General features: G+C 41.5%; 1 protein-coding gene across 1 annotated transcript; it reads right to left on the bottom strand.

Annotated features, from left to right (window-relative positions):
* Nucleotides 1-665: 665 nt before the first annotated feature.
* LOC126374514 (E3 ubiquitin-protein ligase AMFR-like) lies at nucleotides 666-22,911 on the bottom strand. The gene is made up of 11 exons (XM_050021195.1): nucleotides 22,251-22,911; nucleotides 16,077-16,334; nucleotides 10,164-10,337; nucleotides 9,788-9,898; nucleotides 9,381-9,559; nucleotides 5,654-5,764; nucleotides 5,120-5,274; nucleotides 4,323-4,423; nucleotides 2,791-3,010; nucleotides 2,273-2,426; nucleotides 666-2,112 (listed from the first exon to the last, which is right to left on the bottom strand). The coding sequence occupies exons 1-11, from the start codon at nucleotides 22,536-22,538 to the stop codon at nucleotides 1,953-1,955; spliced, it is 1,911 nt and encodes a 636-aa protein (XP_049877152.1). The 5' UTR covers nucleotides 22,539-22,911; the 3' UTR covers nucleotides 666-1,952.
* Between the last annotated feature and the right edge of the window lie 237 nt (nucleotides 22,912-23,148).

The raw sequence follows: 23,148 nt of genomic DNA, 5'->3' as shown, positions 1-23,148 counted from the left end.
TAAAAACTTTTGTATTTCTTTGTTTTGGTAACATAAGTGCGTAAACTAGCTAGCTTAAGTAACATAAATATCCAGGAGAGAGGCATCATAGGCTGTAATACAAGTATTTATATACTTAGTCAGCTATGGTACCTACCTATTTATACCTGTGTCCAAGACTAAGCTATTTTAAGGAAAAAATTGTACCTACTTTTTTGGCAATAAATTATTATTATCCTTTTTGTATGTTACTTCCATGACTCGCAAGTCAAACTCAAGTTTATTTGATTCGAGTTTATTTTTGTGAAATTAACACTGGCATTAACTGGAATTAAAAAGAAAACAAAAAACATTAGTTTTGGCGGGAAATTCATTTTTCTGAAATAATTCCCTATTGCCTTGTCAATCAAGAAAATGAGATTGGGATCTGAGCTGGAAACAACAAATAGGTTGTTTTTAGTTTGGTGTAAAACCATAGACCTAGGATTTCAGAAAACTGCATTATTTGAGAAGAAAAATATACTTATGTGGTCGAAATTAAGGTGAGGTTTTATAATTCATGTAGTTTTTATAATAATTACTTTCAACACATAAATCCATGCACATAAAATAAAACCTAATGGAGTGGGCGGAGCCACATGTAACAAGTAGAACTGTAAAATTTTTGAATAAAAACAAACTCAATATACATTGTATAATTTTTATTTTGACTAGTCATGAATCATTATTATTATTCAAAGTGTAACAACAATATTACTACATTAATGTAATCATTATATCCAAAGCTTGCTGCTCATAAAATAACAGAGTCGCCACCAAAATAAGTACTTACTTTGTTTTATACTCAGGTTTCATATAAATACTTGACCACTCGGGTGGATTTCACTCGCCACTACAAACAAATGTAAGTACATTTCAAAGTGTGTTACAATTACAACATAATTTTTACATAACACTATAACAGTAGCTAAAATGGTAAAGTTAGACAATTAGGGGAAAAACAAAGATTATTATTTGGTGCTAAAGGTGACATTCAAAGTTCCCACACGCAGGACTATTTATATAGTGAAAACAAAGAAATTGTCTGCACCGATTTAACACGCGATATCTGTATCCGTTATAAAAATATGCAATTGACAAGATGTCGTCCGCGACACGTAGGGCGGCATGGCGCAGCTGGAGGACGACCCGACCGCAAGTGTGTCGACAATTTGTTATATACAAAAATACTTTCTTAGTTATTATATTAAAAAAATAGTTTGCTACTACAAAATAACCGCTAATAAGGCTCTTTCGAAATTTAAAACGTTACAAAAGTTTACCGCCAATTGGTCACGTGGAGTACAAGTCTCGAGTGTTGTCTGACACTCGCAGTAACGGCAGGAGTCGACGTCCTGTAGCGGCTATGTAGGACATAAATTAGAAACTCTAATAAAAATATCACAAATAGTGAAACAATTTCTAAATTCTAAAACATGTAAAGTAAAAAAAATAATTAAAATATTACCTTCCTAAATCGTTTAGTAATCACTTCGTACGTTTGTTATCTCAAGAGATGTACATTCGGCGCCTCAGACGCGGCAATGTCGAGCCGTCTCGACAACAAGTTTCACCGGGGGCGTTAACCAAACGGTCACATAATTTCAAACATATGGTTCCTCGCGCACGTCTACGTCCGTAAATGTCACGATACTCGGACACAAAACAATCATAAATACAACCTTACAACTTAGTTACACTCTCTCTTACTATTCATAATGTCGCGTCCTCGGCGGGCGCCGGGATCGAAGCCACATCGGAACAATTTTCATCGTGAGGTCGAGCAGGGGCCGGGCGACTGTCGTACCCCCGGCGTCGACGACAATCTAGCGGAACATCGGCGGGTACCGGAACGGGGCGCGGCGGCGGCCGAAGGCGGGCAGGCGGGGGCGGCGCAGGCGGCGCGGGGGGCGGCGGCTGCGGTGCGGGGGCACTCAGCTGCGCGGCGCGGGGGGCGCGGGCGGCGCCGCCTGCAGCTTGTCGAGGTAGCGGCGCCGCGCCGACTGGATCAGCTCCTCCTTGCGGCGCTGCAGCTGCAGCTCGCGCTCGCCCGCGTCCATCGAGAACTTCGTGCTCGTGTGCTCCACCTCCGTGCTGCAACAAAACATGGGTTTATAATCATTGAATTAGCACAATATACATATCCTATTCTACAGACATCACTTATATAAAAAATGCCAGAGTCGCTATTATTCTATGATCACTTCTGTTATAAAATTTAATGAATACAAGGAGAAAGCGTGTCGATACGTACCGGTCGTCGTAGGCCACGTTGGGCAGGCTGGGCCGCGCGTGCGTGGAGGTGGCGGCGTCGCGCGCGGCGCCGGGCACGGGCCGCAGCGCCCTGAGGGCCCCCGCCCCCCCCCCCGCCCCCACCGCCGCCGCACCCGCCTGCGCGCTGCCGGGATCTGCACAACACCATATTCAACAACATTCGACAATAAATACTTATTTTTGTCTTAAAACCCTGTAATATACAGGGTGTTAGTGGCATCGTTACGAATACTCAGGGGGATGATTCAGACCTTGATTGAGTTGATATCAAGTGGAATTTCCCGTCGGAAAATTCATGAAAATTTTAGTGTGTTTTAAATTATTTTCCGTTCCATACTTTTGCGACAGAAAATTCCACTTGATATCGATTCAGAATCATGGCCTGAATCACCCCTCAAAGTTTTCGTTACGATGTCACTATCACTAACACCCTGTATATTACTTTATTTATAGATAAAGTTGTCATAACTAATAAGAATAAGGTTATTATGAACTGACCGTATTGCCTGCGATCAGTGGCGAGGAGCGCCGTGACGGTGAGGGCGGGCGCGGCGGGGCCGGGCGCGGGCGCGGCGGTGGGGGCGGGGGCGGGGGCGGGGTCTGCGGGCGGCGGCAGGCGGCCCTCCAGGATGTTGTTGACGGTGACGTCGGCCGAGCGCGTGGCCGCCAGGTCGGCCGCCAGCGCGCCCAGCGGGTACTGCGGGAACAGCTGCTGCACCTGGGGGCGACACGCTCGTGCGATGTTATATCACCTACGTTCACTGCACTTTGTATTTCTCAGTTGTTATTTTAATCCTTTTGATCGTCCTGTTAGTCCCACATGCAGTCGGGTTTCAGTAGAATATTCTTTACTGCTTAACGTCACAGGCCATATTATAGAAGACGAATATGCTTTCAAATCACGGTTCGGGATTTAAATAGTAAGGGGGATCGAAATTTTAATAGTGAACTGAATACATAAGGCCCTTATAGACCTGAAATGACCGTTTTCGAATTCATCATCATCAGCCCATTAACGTCCCCACTGCTGGGGCACGGGCCTTCCCTATGGATGGGTAGGGAGATCGGGCCTTAAACCATCACGCGGGCCCAGTGCGGATTGATGGTTATTAACGACTGCTAATGCAGCCGGGACCAACGGCTTAACGTGCCTTCCGAAGCACGGAGGAGCTCGAGATGAAAACATTTTTTTTTGTGGTCACCCATCCAATGACCGGCCTTTGCGTAAGTTGCTTTACTTCAACAATCGCAGACCGAGCGCGTTAACCGCTGCGCCACCGAGCCCCTCAAATTACTACTCCTGAACTAGCTGATCAAACGTTCCACAAAAATATATGTTACGCTTTTATATATTCGCTACAATCGGAACGTTTGAATAGTTTGTGGAATAGTTAAATACTATACAAAAAAAATGTGATGAAGCTGTTTTCAGCTTTCATTTCCCTACTCCTCCCAAACTACATGTGATACGTTCATGGCCATTATTAGACCATAATGGTAATAAATTTATCTTGAATTGGAACGCTGGCGATTTTTAAATATGTTGTAGTTTTTTATTAAATTGAAAAAACCGTTATGGCGTTTACGACTCTTATGACATAAGTTAGTGCGTAACCATTTTCGTTCCTCATCAGTCTGTCAATGGCTATTGTCAGCGACGGTTCGACGTCATTTAAAATTCAAAAATTTGGAGTTTGTATGGAAATACCGTCCTGTGACTTCATCAATAAAAGCGATCAAACGTCGTACTCATTGTTACTTTAATTCATGAACAAAATTCGGAAATAAATCGAAAAGTAAAATGAGACTGATTTTTGATCATCTTCGACTGGTTTCTATTTCTAGATTAGCATTTTATAACTTATCTTTGTCCCAGTCAAATACCCTGTTGTCACTTATATTTTCTATAAGAAATAAATAATAATAATTTAAAGAGACTCCGTAACGTCTCCGATAGAATGCTCAGTTATTTGACAGAATGTATAGGGGCCTTAACGGAGCATAATATGAGTGTAGAGTAGCGGCGTTACCTGTCTAGCCATGGAGTCGAGGTGTGCGGCGGAGAGCGCGGGCGGGCGCGCGCGGGTCACCTCCACCGAGAACGAGGGCAGCCACGACACGTAGCGGGAGCCTGCAACAAGCACGACGCGTTACTGGCGGGCCATGCGGGCGGCGCTGCGGCCTAGCTGGCCAGCTGGCGCGGACGGCACCGCCGGCCTACCTGGGCAGCTGGCGCGGAGCAGCGCGGCGAGCGCCAGCGCGGCGGCCAGCAGCGCGGCGCCCAGCAGCCACACGGCGCAGGCCCACAGCGCCTCGCGCCGCTGCATGCCGCGGGCCGGCGGCCGCCTGCTGGCGCCCGCCCGTCACGGACGCATCGCCCGACCGGTCGGGCGACCGCCCTACAAACGGGGTATAACGCCCGCCGAGCCCGATGTTATACCCGCTCCCGCCTATTTTGTTTGCATGGTTTTACACCGGTTTGAGTTTGTTTTGTGTTTATTTTCGTAAACACGAGGAATTTTGTGCGACGGATGTCAAATTGACAATTTTATTCTTCAGAGATTTGAACTAATGTATAAAGAAGAATGCAACGAGAAATTTGTGTCTGTCAATAGAAAGAGGTTGCCATACTTTAATTTATGCCGAATGAAATGGTTTGTCGCCGAAGATCATCAATATTATAACATTTTATGTTCAAAACATACACCTACGTTTATATTATATAAAAAATATAATAATATTTTAAACGTACTGATGAAAATGACATTATGTGTGTGTGTGTACGAGGGTCGCCAGGCCTTGGGGCGGGCGGTGGATGTATACTGACCGTCGAAGTGGAACAGCTGGTTGTGCTGGGCGTGGTCCTGCACCAGCGCCGCCAGGCCCTGGGGCGGGCGCGGGGCGGCGGGCGGCGCGGCCCGCAGCGCCCGGCGGCACGTGGGGCACGACGCGTCCTGCTGCACCCACTGGCACAGGCACGAGCTGCGGACACACACTCGCTCTCACAAACAATGCTTTTATTCCATTGTTAAACGTACAAATACTTGTCTATGACAACCGGATCGCACCTAGTGTGAACCGTTTTCATTTCTGCGTGTTATACTCGAAAACGTGTCCAAAATTCGGCCAGCCTAACCCGTAACAAATCACACACACCTTGCATCGAAGGAGTTGCATACCAGCGAGACATCTATTTAATTTGCGATAATGATTTGATAAAAGGAAAATCGGCATAATTTAGTTTGAATATCAAGAAAACTTGTCTTGGCTGATAAAGTGCTCTTAAATAAAATTATAGGCATTTATGATATCTATTGCGCCAACCCCAAATAGAGATAAGAGTATGACGGATAGTACGCACTTGTGGAAGAGATGGCTGCAGGGCAGTTTGCGCGCTTCCTTCATGGGCTCCCAGCAGATGGCGCAGTTGTCCTGGTTCTTCTCCACTTCTTCCTTGCTCGCCATCGGGTAGCTGCATACAAACAATTAGATACTTAATATGACAAGGAGTCAATTGTACGGGTTAGTGATGCAGCTCCAGAGACAACTGTTATAACTTTGCATAACTGCACAAATGTAAGAATATCCTAAGTTCGAGGTAGTCTTGAGAATCATTGAATGGAACAGCGATTTCACTGTTAAGATCTACATAATATTTATATTTTGGCTACGCCAATAATGGTATCAGGTATTTGTCCATGTATGTACAAGACACGTAACGTCAAGAAAGTAGTGAAATTAAAAAGCCATTGGCTGCTAGTGACCACAAATTGCACAATGTTATCTACTAGCCACTATGACGCCAGTGTGACACGCTGGACACACTTACACAAACGCTTCCCAGGGCTGTGAGTAAACATATTGTGCAATCTCGCGGTCATAAGTGGTTGTCCAATGATAAATTGATTGATTTGGTCACAACAGCCATTATTGATAATTAATATTAATTACCAATCCACGATCTAGATTACGATCTAGAGGTCCGGGTTCGATACCCGATGGGTACTTTGTGAGACTGTCCTTTGTTTGGTTAAGACAACGCAAGATGAATCATTTGATTGGTCGAAGATAATTCTGTGCTTTACCATGACAGTATACCTGTCATCATCATCATCATACCTGTCGAGGTGAGTAGAGCCACAGGTCATGACAAGCACCCCTGACAGCAGGGTTGATGAGGTGGGTCATTGATCTCACAACCGGCACGAGGGAACGTCATCAACCAGACAAATCGAGGCCACTCCTGTTATTTTTATGAAGATAGATAATGATAGACTGAATGGTGGCTGGTGAATGTTCACCACTTTATATATCTATATAAAGACAATCCATACTAATATTATAAATGTTAAAGCGTGTGTGTGTGTTTGTTTGTTTGTCTTTCACGGCAAAACGATTAAGGAGCAACGAATTGACGTGATTTTTTAAGTGGAGATAGTTCAAATCAAATCAAATATACTTTATTGCACAGAACTAGAATTTCAACAATCAGACATAACACATGAATACAGTACAATTTGGGCGGCCTTATTGCTCTAGAGCAATTTCTTCCAGGCAACCAACAAAAGGAAACAAACATTTACAACTTGGATGCGGGATGGTGCAACAAAAAATAAATAAATAAATACCTAAAAGTAAAACTAAAGTTAATATAATAAATACTCTATACTATACGTACATATATTAATAAATACTCAATTTAATATAATCCATATATACTAAAAATATACCTAACCATAATCTAAAGAAAACTATAATAATAAATAATAATAGACTATACACACACATACAGGTATTGAAATAAATAAAATACATCATACATAATAGTAATATCCTAAGAATATCCACATAAGGATTCAAAATGAGCTCGCAACTGGTTTTTGAAGCTCTGAAGAGAGTTAGCGACTCTGATGGAAGCAGGTAAGGAGTTCCATAAGCGCACAGATAGTTGAAGTGATGGAGTTTTTTGTTTCTTTGTAACCTCCCAGTTCCCTAAAATGGCGGATGGAAGTTTGTATGGAGCACATAATATAAGATTACAACTGTATTCCCAATTGGGGTAGTAAGAGCTTCACCGGGTTTTTTGTTAGACCAAAGTGGTAGGCTGTGGTGAGCCGTATCGCCGTCTAATGGTCGATAGCCAATTAAGAGATATGCATCCAAAAATTTCCTGATGTATTAGTAAAACCGCGTTATAATGAGAGTAGTAATTGTATCTAAAGTGCATTAGCAGCGACCGGTCTCTGTTTATGTTTACACTTGCTAAGTAATTGCTCGCGGCAACCAGTCGATGATCGTAAACAATAATATTATACTTCCTACCAGTTCTATAATCACCTCGAGAATGCACTATTGTGAAGCTATTGGTGTCATGACGATAGTATTGTCAAATATTCGTGTAATACAAACAAGTAATAAACACACTCGCTACCTATCCAGAACTTGTAAACCTGAAGGTAACTTGCATAGTCGCCTTTTGGTATCCTGAGATGAATAGGCTAGTTTCCAACTAGTCAAATCAGTTACTTTTTACTAAACGTCAAAACACGAAATTACTATGGAATTTGTATGAAAACGCACACTGTGACGTCATAGAAAAACGTAATAAAATGTCGAACTTATTATTACGTTTTTCTTGATTAAAATTCATAACTAAGTTAAATAAAATAAAGAAAATGCTTTTCGTTAGTTTCACATTTGTGTTTATTTAGTAATCAGAATTTCATAATTTATCTTGAACCTGGTACACGACCCAATTATTATGAGGAATGAGGTGAGGTGATCGAGGAAGAAGGTTTTATTTGGTAGCGGAAAGAGAGCACTTAGTGTGTGGTAATAAAGATAATTATTCAACGTTTTCAGTAGGTGCTCGCCTCTTTCATACTTCTGTTCTGCGTTCGCCTTATCACCAATAATATCCTGACTCCAGGCACGACGTTTAAATACGTCGCCTAAAGGATTGTATCAAGATGATGTGGTCGCCTGTAGGTGACGGGCTGGATTGTAGCCTATATACGTCGCACTGCCGACCACAACACGGAGGGGATATGGAGCATACTCCACCACGCTGTTCCAGCGCGAATTAGGGGAGGTGTTTGGGCTAGTATGCCGGGACCAACGGCTAAACATGCCTTCCGAAGCACAGAATCATCTCACTTTTTCGGAAAATCAGGTCCTACCTGCAATGTCCTAGTCAAACAAAACACAGACTTACTAAGTAATTTCGGTAATGTCCCCATCGGGAGTCGAATCGGGTCTCTATCAATGTTTGCGACAAAACGTGTGACAAGTTAAGTTTTTCCTTATAGTGTGTCACGCGCTGCAAATACCGGCAAATAATCACTCGCGTCGTGCCTTGATGGCGAGATGATCGGATATTAATTAGTTACCAGTATTAATTCATTATGTGGTACATTTTCAATGACGTACGTCTAGCGATATATCACTAATTGTTTGGTCGTTCAACTAAATCGTTTAACTATCATTTTCTTTATTTCGTAATTAAAAGTGAATACTCTGTTGTGTAATGGTTTATAAATTGTTGCGATTAACATTCATGTTTCACGTTTACAGGCTACTAAGAAGGAAGTTCGTGAGTGTTACAAAGTTTGGGAATGTTGACTGAGAATGTGCAAAAACCGATGAAGCAAAACCGTTCTTAACCGTAACTACGTGGGAGGTGCCGAAGGTCGGGCTTTAGTGGCTAATGCTGGTCAACAATGAGGGCCTGATGTTGAGCTGACACGCAGTCGCTGGTACACGCCTAACAGACTGGTGCTATTCTCTAAGGGCCTGTTCACACTAGCGATTTATCCAGCGATTTCACGGTGAAGCGAGATCTTGCCGAACACCGCTCTGCTTTCAAATGTCAAAGACCCCAGCGATCAAGTTGCTTAAAAAAATCACAGCAGTGTTGCAAAGGGGCGCAGTTTACTTAAATATTTAATTCTTCTTCGCGCAATCCACTCTCTTACTGGCTTACACACATCTCTCCGGAGATGGGCTGACCAGTGATATGCGCGGTGTAGAGGGCGTCGTCGGCGCCGCAGCTGAATGTAGACGTATGGTACTAGTATGACGGTACATACTTCTGGCTCATGTGGTTGGCGAGCGCGGTGTAGAGGCGGTGTCGCCTCAGCCGGGTGCGCAGCCGCGCCAGCAGGTGCCGCAGCTGCAGCAGCAGCACCAGCGCCGGCAGCGACACGCCCAGCCGGCACCACCACACCATGTGCACCACGTCGCCTGCCTCCACCACCAGGCACAATGACTGCAATCACATACCACACACGAATTACGACATGGATATTCAAGGTTTCGTCACACAGCTAGCGCCAGGTAAGAGAGACGTCACACTGCGGGTGCTTGCTTGCGTGGGTGTCTGACAATGTGAAACCGCGCTAGCGTCGCGTTTGCAGCCCCTCACGCCGGCAGTGTGACGAGAGTTTAAACGACTACTATATGATAATGAATATGACAGTAGTGTATGTATACTCACGTCAAACACAAGATGCGTATAGTAGGCGAGCGGGCCGGCCGCGTCCGCTTCGTACACTTGCAGCAGGTGCCGCGCCAGCACGTGTAACGACGATAGCAGCACTAGCACGCACTAAAAACAATCGCATTGTACATTCATTACGGGAATTTCACGATTACGCAGCTCACTGATGGAGCATCCCCATTTGAAATATTTCGCTCTCAACAGGCTGCGTGGCGCAGAGTTAGCGCTAACGCGCGACGCCACTTATAACGTACATAAATGTGCTTGCCGTCGCGCCGAGCGTGACGAAAGCTTTGTCATTGTAATACCTAGCTTTGCTTATTGCTTAGTAATAATCAACGGAGGCGTTGTCAAGTGGAGGCGGCGTACGTACCTCAGCAGCCATGAAGGCCACGGTGTGCCGGCCGGCGGGCAGCGGCGCGGCGGCGGCGGCGGCCAGCAGCGCGGCGGCGCCGCCCGCCACGCCCGCCACCAGCCACACCAGCCGCCGCACCGCGCCGCCGCCGCCGCCCGCCCCGCCCGCGCCGCCCTCCGACGACGACGACACCTGCACGCAACACACAGCCACGCCTTAGTCTAGCTTAATCTTCTGTCGTGTGGGGTTATGGACGATGACCATAATATATATATATGAAGCGTTTGATTGCGTAAATCATGAACCTCTGCTGCAACTTAAACTAGACTTTGAATGTAGTCTTTTAGGGTTGTGTTGACTTTTAGCATAACAGGGCTGCTGGCAAAGAACGACGGAAGAAAAGGGAGAGACTTCTTTGATTGCTTTGCAGACTGTTAACGATGTATAAAATAACGACTCGAGCTACATTATATGCCATTCATGTATAGGTCTCGCGTGGCTCATCAATTATTGAGGCGACATACGAGCCGCTGACGTGGCCCAACACGCAACCACAAGTACTACCCGTATCACTGTAGAATGACACGTGGTACCAAGTTAGCGTACGAGGATGAATTTCAGACGTACAGGTTATTACAGGTTATTAGATGTAAACAAACACATTAACTGGTATCTGTCGTTCCCTTCTTCGTCCATTACAATTTTAAATCATATTTTTCATACATGCCTACATAAACTTAAACCCCAATGGGGTGCGCAGTGAGTAGGAGGTAGTTGCAGGACTTACAGACAAATGGTAAGGCGTGGCTTCAAGCCCGTTCGAAGACATTTATTATGGACAACTTACAAGCTACACTCTGCACATGCAAAGTTACAGACAATAAAAAAAAGATTCAAATATAAATAATTTTAATTTTGGTGCAATAAAGTATATTAGAATTTGAATTGAAAATTGAAAGACATCAAGTTTACCAAGGCTTACAAAGAGATCACTGCAAGACGAAGGTGTTTAGAAGTATCATTGCTATACCATAGTCTACTTAACAACCGTTGCAGACGATCGAAACCTTCGCTATTACCACTATTAACTTATGCCAATAGCCGGAACCGGCGTCGCTGTTCCGTCCTCCAAACTACCTTGCCTTGACGCGTATACGCCAGTGAAGTTCACTGACCCATCCAGTGCCAGAGCAATATTATGCTTACATGTTAATAATTGACTAATTTCATAATCTACGGAATGTATTACGTTACGCTCAATGATATTACATTGTGTTACATTACAATGAATTTTCCTAATATGGACATTGTTTTAAAGTGTGTTAGGTGTCGATTTTGTTCATCTTAAAAGACAATAAATAAATATCTATGATGGCGGTTACATTGATGCATTTAATTTGTAGGCACTGGCTCTGCCGTTATTAATAGTTTTGTTTTACTTTCAACATATTTAAAAACATATTTAAATCAATTGTATGACTATGACGGTAATAATTAATACGATAGTTAACAATGCTCAATCTAATCATGTGTTATGAAAACAACCGGTGCAATATAATGTTACATTTTGTTAACCGTATAACACTCTGTTACATAAAATTAAAATATTTACATAGAAATTAATTGAAAATGACATATGCGCATAAATATTATAAAAAGAGAAAGCAAAATAACATAAGACATAACTATGAATGCATTTTATTACCCGACCCGACGTAAGGTAATGTTTTGAGAATAGTAATTCACTCTTCTCAGAGAGTACAAATTACTTTGTGGTCTCTAGTTTGGTTAGCATATTACTGGCTGATCACCAGATTATCCGAAAGTAAGATGATCCGTGCTTCGGAAGGCACGTTAAGCCGTTGGTCCCGGTTACTACTTACTAATGTAAGTAAGTAGTCGTTACATGAGCCATTTCAGGGGCCTGGCGGCTCAAATGTAACCCGTCAGAGTTGATGAGGTTGGTACTCCACCTCACAACCCACACGATAAGGAGAAGAGTACAAACGCTATTGGTGTGGAATCTTAGGTCGATTAGTTGCTCACAATATTCTAACCAAGACTAAATTATGTCGTACCAGTGTCGATAGTTAGCAGACATTAGGATGGGATCCTTTTTGGTAAACTGTACTTCATCATCATCATCAGCCGTACGACGCCCACTGCTGGGCATAGGCCTCCCCCAAGGATCTCCACGACGATCGGTCCTGCGCTGCCCGCATCCAGCGGCTTCCCGCGACCTTCACCAGATCGTCGGTCCACCTTGTAGCGGGCCTACCCACTGAGCGTCGTCCGACGCGTGGTCGCTATTCCAGAACCTTTCCGCCCCATCGGCCATCGGTTCTCCTCGCTATGTGTCCTGCCCACTGCCACTTCAGCTTTGCAATTCTCCGAGCTATGTCGGTGACTTTAGTTCTCCTGCGGATCTCCTCATTTCTGATTCGATCGAGCAGGGAAATACCGAGCATAGCTCTTGCCCGCTGAGCGACACCGAGCCTCCTCACGAGACCCATAGTAAGCGGCCACGTCTCACTGCCGTAGGTCATCACTGGCAACACGCACTGGTCAAAGACTTTCGTCTTGAGACACTGAGGTATTTTGGACGAGAAGATATTCCGCAGCTTCCCGAACGCTGCCCATCCGAGTTGGATCCGACGAGAGATCTCTTTCTCGAAGTTGGACTTACCTAACTGGATTATTTGTCCTAGGTAAATGTACTGGTCAACAACTTCGAGTGTAACGTTCCCAACCTGAACTGGAGTGGGTGCGACATGGTCGTTGGACATAATTTTTGTCTTTGCCATGTTCATGCTAAGACTCACTGGTTGGGATGCGTTGCTGTACTTCATAGTCACGTAATATTATAAATGTGAATGTAACTCACTGTCTGTTACCTTTCACGCTTAAACCGCTAAATCGATTTAAATGAAAATTGGTATGGAAATAGTTTGAGACCTAGGATAGTTTTAGCCCCGAAAATAAATTACCCCTTAAAGGGATGGAAAAAACGTGCGATAACCGAACTCCATGTGGCGGCCGGAAAGCCTAGTACACAGATAAAATAACTAATAGAAATACAATGTATTTAGTAAATTTCGAAATCCGACGGGGAATGTGTACGTGTTCCGATGTGGATACGCAACTGTGTATCAACAACATACCTACACCGGTAAGTGACTCACTCGCAGCTAACTTAATAAGTGGATATATTTTTTTGTCAAACATTGTTGTTGAAAACTCTAATGAACTAATGAGTCATTTTAGTAGTAGATACGCTGGTAGCAGTCACATGTCAACGAACTTTACATTTTTCATCATTTGAGTCAACATTTTCGCACCTGTTATAGACGTTAAAGATCCATAAATAATTTAATCATTGGTTAGCAAAAAATATTCGCGTGTACTCTGATGTGCGTACGTGTCATTTTAATACGTTTTAGCTAGCATTCGATCAAAAAGGAAAAATAATGTGGTAAAGGCGTTGATTCCTGATTAACACAGAAAAACACTTGACAAAGAAGGAAAATACACAATTTATCTACCTGTGCATGTTATACTAGTTTTTCGCCCTCTACTTTGTCGGCGTGGAGTTTGGTATTCGCTCGCGGTAGCTCTTCTATCCCCTTTTCATCCCTTTCGGGGGTAATTTTTGGAATAAAAACTATCCTATGTCCTTCCCTAGGCCACAAACTACCTCCATACTAAATTTTATCTAAAGCGGTTCAGCGGGTTAAACGTAAAGGTAACAGACAGACAGAGTTACTTTCATGTTTATAATATTAAAGTGTAGATTATCCTGCTTCAAAGAATAATTATTTACCTACTATGCTGAAGGAATAAATGAATGGTGTCAATATCGGTAATTGTTTACGTAGATTCTGACATTAATGACCTGCCTGGCCTCGCGGGCTGAAACACTAGGACAGCTATTAATGCGGGGAACACAATACTCGTAGGTCGTATACGGACATACGTTTGGAGGGTGTATTAGCACACAATGGTCGGCAGTAGCGCCGTTCTTCCGCTACGGTCGCCGGTCTTCGCTCGCCGCCGATCCGGCTCACCAAACATTAACATAGAATATTCAGGAATATTTGACTTATTCCCCTATAGCTTGCACTCTAAAGGTGATTAGGTTCACAACTAATTAGGTTACGAGACTGTTGACATTATTTTGATAACTTTCGAAGTTTGGAACAAAACTTCTAGTGATTTCTGACAGCTACAACTTTACGCGGTTATCTATATCATTAATCGCATTAATCCAGCGACACAAGTGCCATTCCTTTATCTCGACAACATGTTATCGATCTGGGAAATCAGGACCTGCATTATTATTATATGTGGGAAATATCGCGGAAAACAGAATGTTGTTGGCGCGAATAAGTTGGCACTAGTAGTCTTGCTCTCAAGATAGTTGATACAGAAGCATTTAAAAAACATACCTAATCTATTCTACTGGATACACACACACACATGCACGCACGCATGCTTGTATCCAATAGAATAGAATAGAATCAAAAGTTTATTTCCAAGACACGGTTACATACACAATAGTGGTAGGAATACACTGTAACATGGTTAAGTAGAAAGTCAGAATTATAACAACTCCTCTAGACTGGAAGTAAAGGCATAGGAAGTTATCAACTGTTTATCATACCGAGCGCGTAAAATTGTGTCTGTAAGTTCTTTTTCACGATTTGTGGCTCTACCCACACCGATAGAAAATAAGGGCGTGAGATGAACGAACATGATAAACAAAATTTTTGTTATGTGTTAAAAGTAATCAGCTTTATCATAGATAATTGATATCACGTGGTGTCCAGGATTTGTGCCCGGCTAATGGCAATAGGCTCGCCCCTACTGGCGCAGAGTGACTGTATATACATACATGTATTATACACCTCTGCCTACCCCTCCAGCGTAATGCTGTGTTACGTGTATAAAGTATTATTTAAGCATAGAAAAAGAAGTAACGGTCTTAATATATGTATAAATTGCTTCAAGGTAAGCCAGTAACCTTTCACAGACAAACAGAAATATTAGAACAAACAATTGGCATTGAGCTCGTGAGGCTGGCTTATTGCTGACTGCCGGCATCAATTTATTAACTCAGTTATGCTTGCTTAGAAACTAGTAAAAACTTGTGGGCCTATAAAATTATTGGGATCGATCTTCTTCTTCTATCGTGTGGCTTGTGAAGTGGAGTACCAACCTCATCAACCCTGGTGTCAGGGATCGATTGTTCTAGCAGACATTTAATAATATAGAATAGAACAATCACTTTGCTATCATGATTGAGTATTCCATAGCAAATAGTGCTTGCGCTATTGTGCACTATTTATAAACAATATAATTTTATGCTTGTGCAAAATTATGCACTGAGAGCTTGATACAACAAAGTACAAGACAATATATTTCTAAGTCTGGCAATGGTACGCAATGTAAGGGTTCAGTCGAGTTCAGCCAACGGTCCTTCCTACTAATAGAACGTAGAAGTAGGCCGTAGCAGGTCCCACACAATTGAGAGAGCTGGCAATTATTGACAAGACTGAATGACCTTTGCTGCTGGGGTTTTCTTTGCTATGCTGGACCCGGAGCGAATAAAAAACACCGAACGCTTTTACCTGCCTATATTCGCGGAATCGACGTAAAAACTGACAGAGGGATCATATATGGCCTATGTATCATGGAAATATACGGCTCATCATGTCCATGTCAGAACTTTATATTAAAAGTGGCAGTACGTCGTCTTCTGGTCCTTTATGTGTTTCTGTTAACTATATTAGGGATTGAGGGTGTAAGTTTTAGTAACATATTATATTATAACACAGCATCACACCTGTACCCCGTAGGGTTGTATAGTACACCCACTCCTCGCCAGCTCTGTAATAGGGTTTGTGTAAATGTAGTATGAATGTATGGACTTACATATTCGAAGCGGTCCTTGCAGAGGTGCGCGAGCAGGTGCAGGAAGCCAACGAGCGTGAACCAGCAGCACCAGAGCAGCACCTCGTCCATGTACTGCACGTTGACGACGCCGAACACGAAGATAAACTTATAGAACACGTAGTTCCACAGCTTGTCCTTGACGCGCTGCGCCTCCGCCACGCGCAGCGCGCCGAACACCGCGCGCTGGATCGCGCACGCGAACACCGCCAGGCAGCAGTAGCTCATGTTGATCAGCGTCTGAAACAAATGACAGTCATCACGCCTTTTGTTCACGCTCCGGATGCATAAAAGTAATGAGCGTCTCCGTTAACATTACGCAATATTTCCGTCCAAAGTTCTTGCGTTAAAGGTGCGTATGATTAAGATAGCAGGGCAGAAAGTATTAGAGTAGTCTAAGTAGTGCGAAAGAGATATTCCAAGAAAATGTACTCTTCTGACAGCTACTAGTCACCGCAAAAAGTCGAATGTTTTGTGAGTAGGACAGCCGTTCAGCAACGGTTCGACTGTACTCTAACGACGCGATTGAAATACCATTATGCTATATATTACAACCGAGGTAAAGTCAATTGTCGTTGCTTTCATTAGCCATTCATTAGACAAATCATGTTAAAAAATACAAGAACCACATACAACGGAACAAACATTTAGTTTGTCTTTAAATACAGAAGTGTATTGACACATTAGAGACTATTTCATCCACAATGCATGAATATTCATTGACCCAATCAACGCAGTAATTATATTCTTGGAGCGCTTATCTTACTATCAATATCACTTAGTTTTTGATGTGTAATTATATTACTAAAGTAGTCACTTTGAAAATATTTCTATCGATATGACCAACAGATGACTTAATATCTCTAGTACACTACTGGTAATAGATCAGTGTGGGATTACATATATAAAAGCGTGGTGGTATCGATTGCAAAGCCATCAGAGTTGAACGACTTTCTACTGAGGCTTGTGGGATTAGCGTCACGTGAGTGTGACCTTACCCGGCTTGGAGTTGACCCTGCCAGCCAACAGTGGTTGTCCAATAATACTATTACTCATCAATTACCAAGTACACGTGGTACGGTGAAGTCTACCCGCCCCCTTGTTACGTACTTAGGGGTCGTTTTATGCGCATTTTTTTATACGGGAGTATAGTAACATAATGTTAAAACTATAAATAACCCATTAGAGGCTATTTTGAAATATAATATATAGTCTCTGAGACAGGCGCAAATTTGATGAGGTTCCCAGCTTGACAAGAGCTGCTAGTTGGTAGTTCAAGTCCAATCCGTGTCAAACGACGTTTAGAGTCGTATCCATACAATATGTTTGACACTGACCGCAGTCTTCTATACCATATAAAACATAACAGCCTATATACGCTACGGGCACAGGCCCAGCAGAGGTCAATCAACCGGAGAGGGTATGGACCACACTCCACGACGCTGCTCCACTGCGGGTTGGTGGAGGTGTTTTCTTACGGCTAATGGCCGAGACCAATGGCTTAACGTAACGTATCCTTCGAGGCACAGAATTATCACAGTTCTTCGGACAATCAGGTGATCACGAAAGCTGTACTATATTTTAAAATAACTTGTTTAATCTTCCTGAGTCAGACGTAAAAGCCTAGAATGTACGAATATTTATAAAAATAAAAAGAAATACTCTTTACAATGCTACTCGAAACTTTTTAATATTCATAAATAATTTACCGAAGTAAAAATATCCAGTAAATTGTTTATAAAGACGGAAGTTTAGTCTATTAATAGACATGCTGTAGAATGGAACCCCATACAGAGTGGTCCTCGGTAAAGTGTCCCAGGAAAGTGGCTAAAAGACGCCCTGTATTTACGCTCTGGATTTGTCACAAAGAATTACCACTTAAATTGTATTATCTTCACCTAAAATCTAAATATTAATCTAAATATTTGTTAACAGTACCAGTTCTGCTGCATTTTTATGCGAATTTGAATGCATTTGTGTTATAAAATAACATTACCTGTTGTTTAACTTACGTGGCGCTCATACTAAAATTCAATTATTTATCGCGCACCACAATGTTGTGAGTAAGTCTTTACCAACAATGTGGTATATTAACAATAGACAAAAATCAATGATTGCAACAAGGGACAGACGCGTGGATGGATGGATAACCCACTCGTGCAGCATTGATCTGTAGACGCAGACATACACAGTCGGCATTTATCCACTGCTTGCAACTGACCTTACCTAAACACTATTATATTCTGTACACAATCTAGACATGGTGTAGTATGTTTGCAAATTCTGCGTAATTTTATATTAATTTATCTTTAGGCATTATATATCTTGTAAATTTGTCTTCTCATAGTTTTCGATCATAATGCTAACTTGACAAGATTACATTACGAAACTCATACAAGTACCCGGTCGTTGTAGAGAAACGTACACGACATAATACTTTATTGAAACTTACGCTTAAGGCTTAAGTTACAAAATAATACAGTAATTAGTATTCAAAGTTTTTATTATGATTTGTTTTTGTTAGCGCGTGCATTGGACAATGGACTCCCGAAACATTCCCACTGCATTGTTGCTTGGTGGAAAAACGTCTTTATTGGATTAGCTGCACTGCACTCCTGACTAACAATCGTGGCTTATATTGGTCGAAGCATGTTTGTTAGTTCCTATATATGTTTCTATTATGTTCACAAACCTAGTATTATCTTTAAACTTCGTTTTGTAATAAGGCGGCTAAAGATTGTGACGAGATGTATCTCGTTGGAAAAGTTAATTGTCAACCAGTGTACAATAATATATGTGCTCATTGTACCTACCAATAATACTAGACGTCGCATTGTGGTAGGTCAGTGTTTTAGCTAAGGTAGTGTATTGATTACGTGTCTCATCAGAGAAGTAAAGTTTCTGTTCTACGAAGCTTACGAAATTTAATCGTCTTGTAGAATAACGATCCTGTTGTTGAGTTTCTTGCGCTTCGTTCGTTGCCTCGACCGTAACACGTGCCTAAGCGGTGGTCAAGTGTTAAGATTGTAGGATACAACTACATATAACACAATCTTGACTTACAACAACGGTGTTTCCACATTACTCCTCGTCCGATCGACCCAAGTGTTCTATAATTATCCTTCATTAAAAATAAACGATTCTTTTTACAAGTTTATAAGACCACAAGTGACTAGGAAATTAAAATAGTCTGTCTATAAAATTGAGTCATAATATTTACGTATTCATGAGATTTGCGGTGGAGCCTCGGTCGAGTCAAGGCACGTTCAAGGCAAGGTGACTGCGACACGCGTCTCCACTATATCTAACTGTTTATTGCTATATTTATTACAAGTTTGTCCTTTGGAAATTGGAAGCCTTTAGAAAGCACAAATGCTTAAACGTTTTTCTTAAGGACTTTAATTCAATAATAGACTCGAAAAATTAGGTAACGTGTTACCTCGACGGAGACCTAAGGCCTAATGTAGCTACTAAGGTTGTCATCAGGAAGGGCATGAATTTTTGGTCAAGAATAGTTTATGGTCACACATAAAGTGCTTGTAAATTAGGAAAAAATCACTTTCAAGATTCTATTGAGGTTCAAAGATTCTTCATTGCCACTTGGGTACCTACTCTATAAGACATTAGAGCACTGCGTCTTGCCTTGCCGTACAGTCTACAGCAGTGTAATAAAGTAGCGTAGGTAGTACCTATCTTATATTAGAAGTAATTACTCGTACCCACCTCTTATGCTCTATAAACAATTCCGTCAAACCGGGTGGCGTGATACCAATGTTTTCACACGTCACACTCGCGCGACTTTATCGTAAGCTTAAAAACATCTGATAACCATTACAAGTATTACGAGTACGTAATTCCCGCATTTAAGTATCTGTATCCATAAATTCTTATGTTAATAACGTTGGCTTTTGGCGCATATTGTTTCGCATAATTTTAAACATATCATCTTATAGAAATACAAATGGGAAAGTAACTCTTTCGGTCTGCCCGTGTTACCTTTGCACGCTTAAACCGCAAAATTTGTTACGGAGACAGTTCGAGACCCGGGGAGAAACAAAGGCTAGTTTTTATTCAGAAAATCAACTCTTAAGGGGATACAAATTAGGATGGACAAATACTTGCCGCGCGCGGTAATCTAAGATTTTTTAATTATTAGCAATAATAATAATAATGTTAGTATTGGAGGAATTGGACCATGTTTTGTGTGTGTTGACGTCGGAAGCGGTTGCCGGGTGTCGTCACGACTCGGGCTGGCAGCGACAATGCTTTCGCTTCGATAAACTCATTCCGCCCCGTCACGCAACCGTCTCTATTTATAAAACAAATACGTAACCCTGATAAGCAAATTAAATTCCGTTAATTTGCTTGAAAGAGAGGTCAAAACTAAATTTGACAATCCGTAAAAAAGCTTAGCTAAATGCCAAGTACAAAAATACTGATTTCTGACATTTTTTTCTATCTCTTTGTTTGTGTACGCGCACATAACATTAAAATGGCAATTATCCAAGTGTCTTTCTTTTAACTGCTTTTGCGAGAGTCGAAGTCCGTCGGATGTTTATTGTAAACAGTAAATGTATGCCGCTAAGTGAGATAAGCCGTAAATGATGTAACCAAATGAAAGTGAACCCCGTGATCCCGCAGCGCCGGCGCAGCCGCGGTAATGCACTTGATAATATCACTTTCTCTCAAACCCGCTTCTCTTAGACGCTCACCCAACAGGTGATGATGAAACTTAGAAAGTTCACTTTGTGTCTTTTAAGTAAACACCGATACATTCAATTCAATTAAAAAACACCTAACATGATATGCATATTTATTCCCAGAAACCCCATCATCAATATTTCACTAAATGATGTGTTCCCAAACGTATCCGTCGACGGCGACACCCTGACATGGGCGTTTTCTTGATTTGCCTAGACTAAGGTATTCAGACAAGTAAGCTTATTGTAGTATCTACATATAATAAAAAGGATAATGGCTCTTGTAGAGTATCTAAAAGTTGCTATACAACTCTAGTTATTTCTCAATGGGTATGTTATCCTCGAAGGTGTAATAAACACACTTCAGACAACAGACAGAGTATAATCAAAACAACATTTAGGTCTTAAGATAACAAATGATTATTTTTAAACATATTAAACAAAATATGACATATTAAACTGCTGATAAGATGTTCTTAACATATTTTGTGTAATATATAGTTGTCTGTTGAGCACATTCATTTGCCTACAATTTTCATGCTGGTAATTGTTTCCACATTTTAACAGTTTATTTCAATTTAATGCAAAAGTACCTATTTCAAGTCCATTATTTTGTGGTTCTCCAGCAAACAATCTGCAATTATGTCTATAGCTTTATAAGTGTTAAGTACATTTTGAATAATAATTTGTTACACTGAAATAAGTATACACAGCAACTAACTAAACACAGTCCAGTTAATAGACTTGCAATAATAGATATGAAACAAGTGGTAGTTACTTGAGAGCAAAGTTTTTTATAGTTCCAATTTTAGATAATTTGTGAATTTAAAACAGTGTTCTATATGTTAATAGCTAATCATAGTCATGTTTTGTACAGATAAAGGCAATTGAAAACCTAAATGTGGAATAATTTATGTTCTGATAGCATTAATTTTGTTCCAGTTCCAGGATAAAAGGTCAACATAATTTTTAAAACAACATGGATAAAAAAAGGAAGGAAATAACAAAATTAGAATAAAATGGTTCAATTTATTCTATTTTTATTGACTTTTTATTTATTTTGATTAAATATTTTTATTAGTTTGTACTCATGAACCTGTATGAATCAACACCAAACAACAAAAAATGTTGTTCATATGATAAATTATTTATACATTTAACATCAGCCATCACCACTATAGCCATGGATCCAGTATAAATTCAAACTAATGGGTTTGTGCAAGAGGTATTGGATTAGTCCAGACAAGTTTCTCAAACAGATCTGAGTTCTGACTCTGGTCTACAACTCTAATGAGATTTTGCCAGGCTACATGAATGGCTATATATGTATTCTATTCCACAATAATGTGTACCCACAAAATTAAGCTAATGTCCAGTTCAGCGAACAATATTTAAACAAACAAGTTATAAACTCATTCCACCTTGTAGCTGCAGTGTATGATGAGAAAGCACTCACCCACATGCAGAGCGGCTCCTGCATCATGAAGGTCATCACGTCCACGACCTGCTCAGTGAGGTTTCGCGCAGCGGTAGCGTTGGCTTCCAGCGCAGCTGACACCGCCCCGCCAGGGTCTGTTTCCACGCCAGCCGCCTCCGCACGCTGCAGCGTGGCGTTGGCGCGCCATGCCGGGTCGCTCGTTGCTCCGAATGCATGGTACACCGCCACTGCCAGCAGTGCTACACTTCCTGCCGTGTACACCTTGAGATTCGGCAAGGGCAACCTGTCCACTAGTGTCACAGGCATTTTTTTTATTTTATTTAGTACTAACGCGACTAAACTTTTTCATTCGACATCACAATTTCCAATGTAATCACATTAGTTAGTTTCACACTTTTTTTTACTTGAGACGCAATTTAATGAAAATAACAACTGCGCGAGATAAACAACACAATTGAAAGGTGAGCCGCGTGATGTATTTTTGTTCGTTTGACAATGGTAGAAAAGAAACAGTAGATCGTAGTGTATCCTACCATTACGTCAGAAGAATGTTCCCAATTGTCCCAACGTTGTAAATTAAGTAAAGGTTGAAAGGTAATTTTCTCAAATTTTAAGTGTGACGATGTAACAAACTTTACTTGTCAAGATTATTAAGCTCGAGAAATAGGTATTTGTTGCGCGAAATGTCCTTCCGTCTCCGACTCAGATTTAATTACCTACTTTTCTTTAGAAGTAAATTTTAATTTAAATAACTGGTAACACATTAGTTCAGAAACGAGGACCAAGTATTATATGGATCATGATCATTTTTAATTAATGAAATATTTAAAAGTGAATATTCTATTCACCGAATTATTAAAATAATAATAATTATAATAATTTGAACATGCACGTGTAATAGCCGGCCAATTAGCCA

The sequence above is a fragment of the Pectinophora gossypiella genome, chromosome 17 (assembly GCF_024362695.1).
Source record: "Pectinophora gossypiella chromosome 17, ilPecGoss1.1, whole genome shotgun sequence".
In the NCBI taxonomy this organism is placed as follows: domain Eukaryota; kingdom Metazoa; phylum Arthropoda; class Insecta; order Lepidoptera; family Gelechiidae; genus Pectinophora; species Pectinophora gossypiella.
This window is presented reverse-complemented; position numbering and strand designations above follow the sequence as displayed.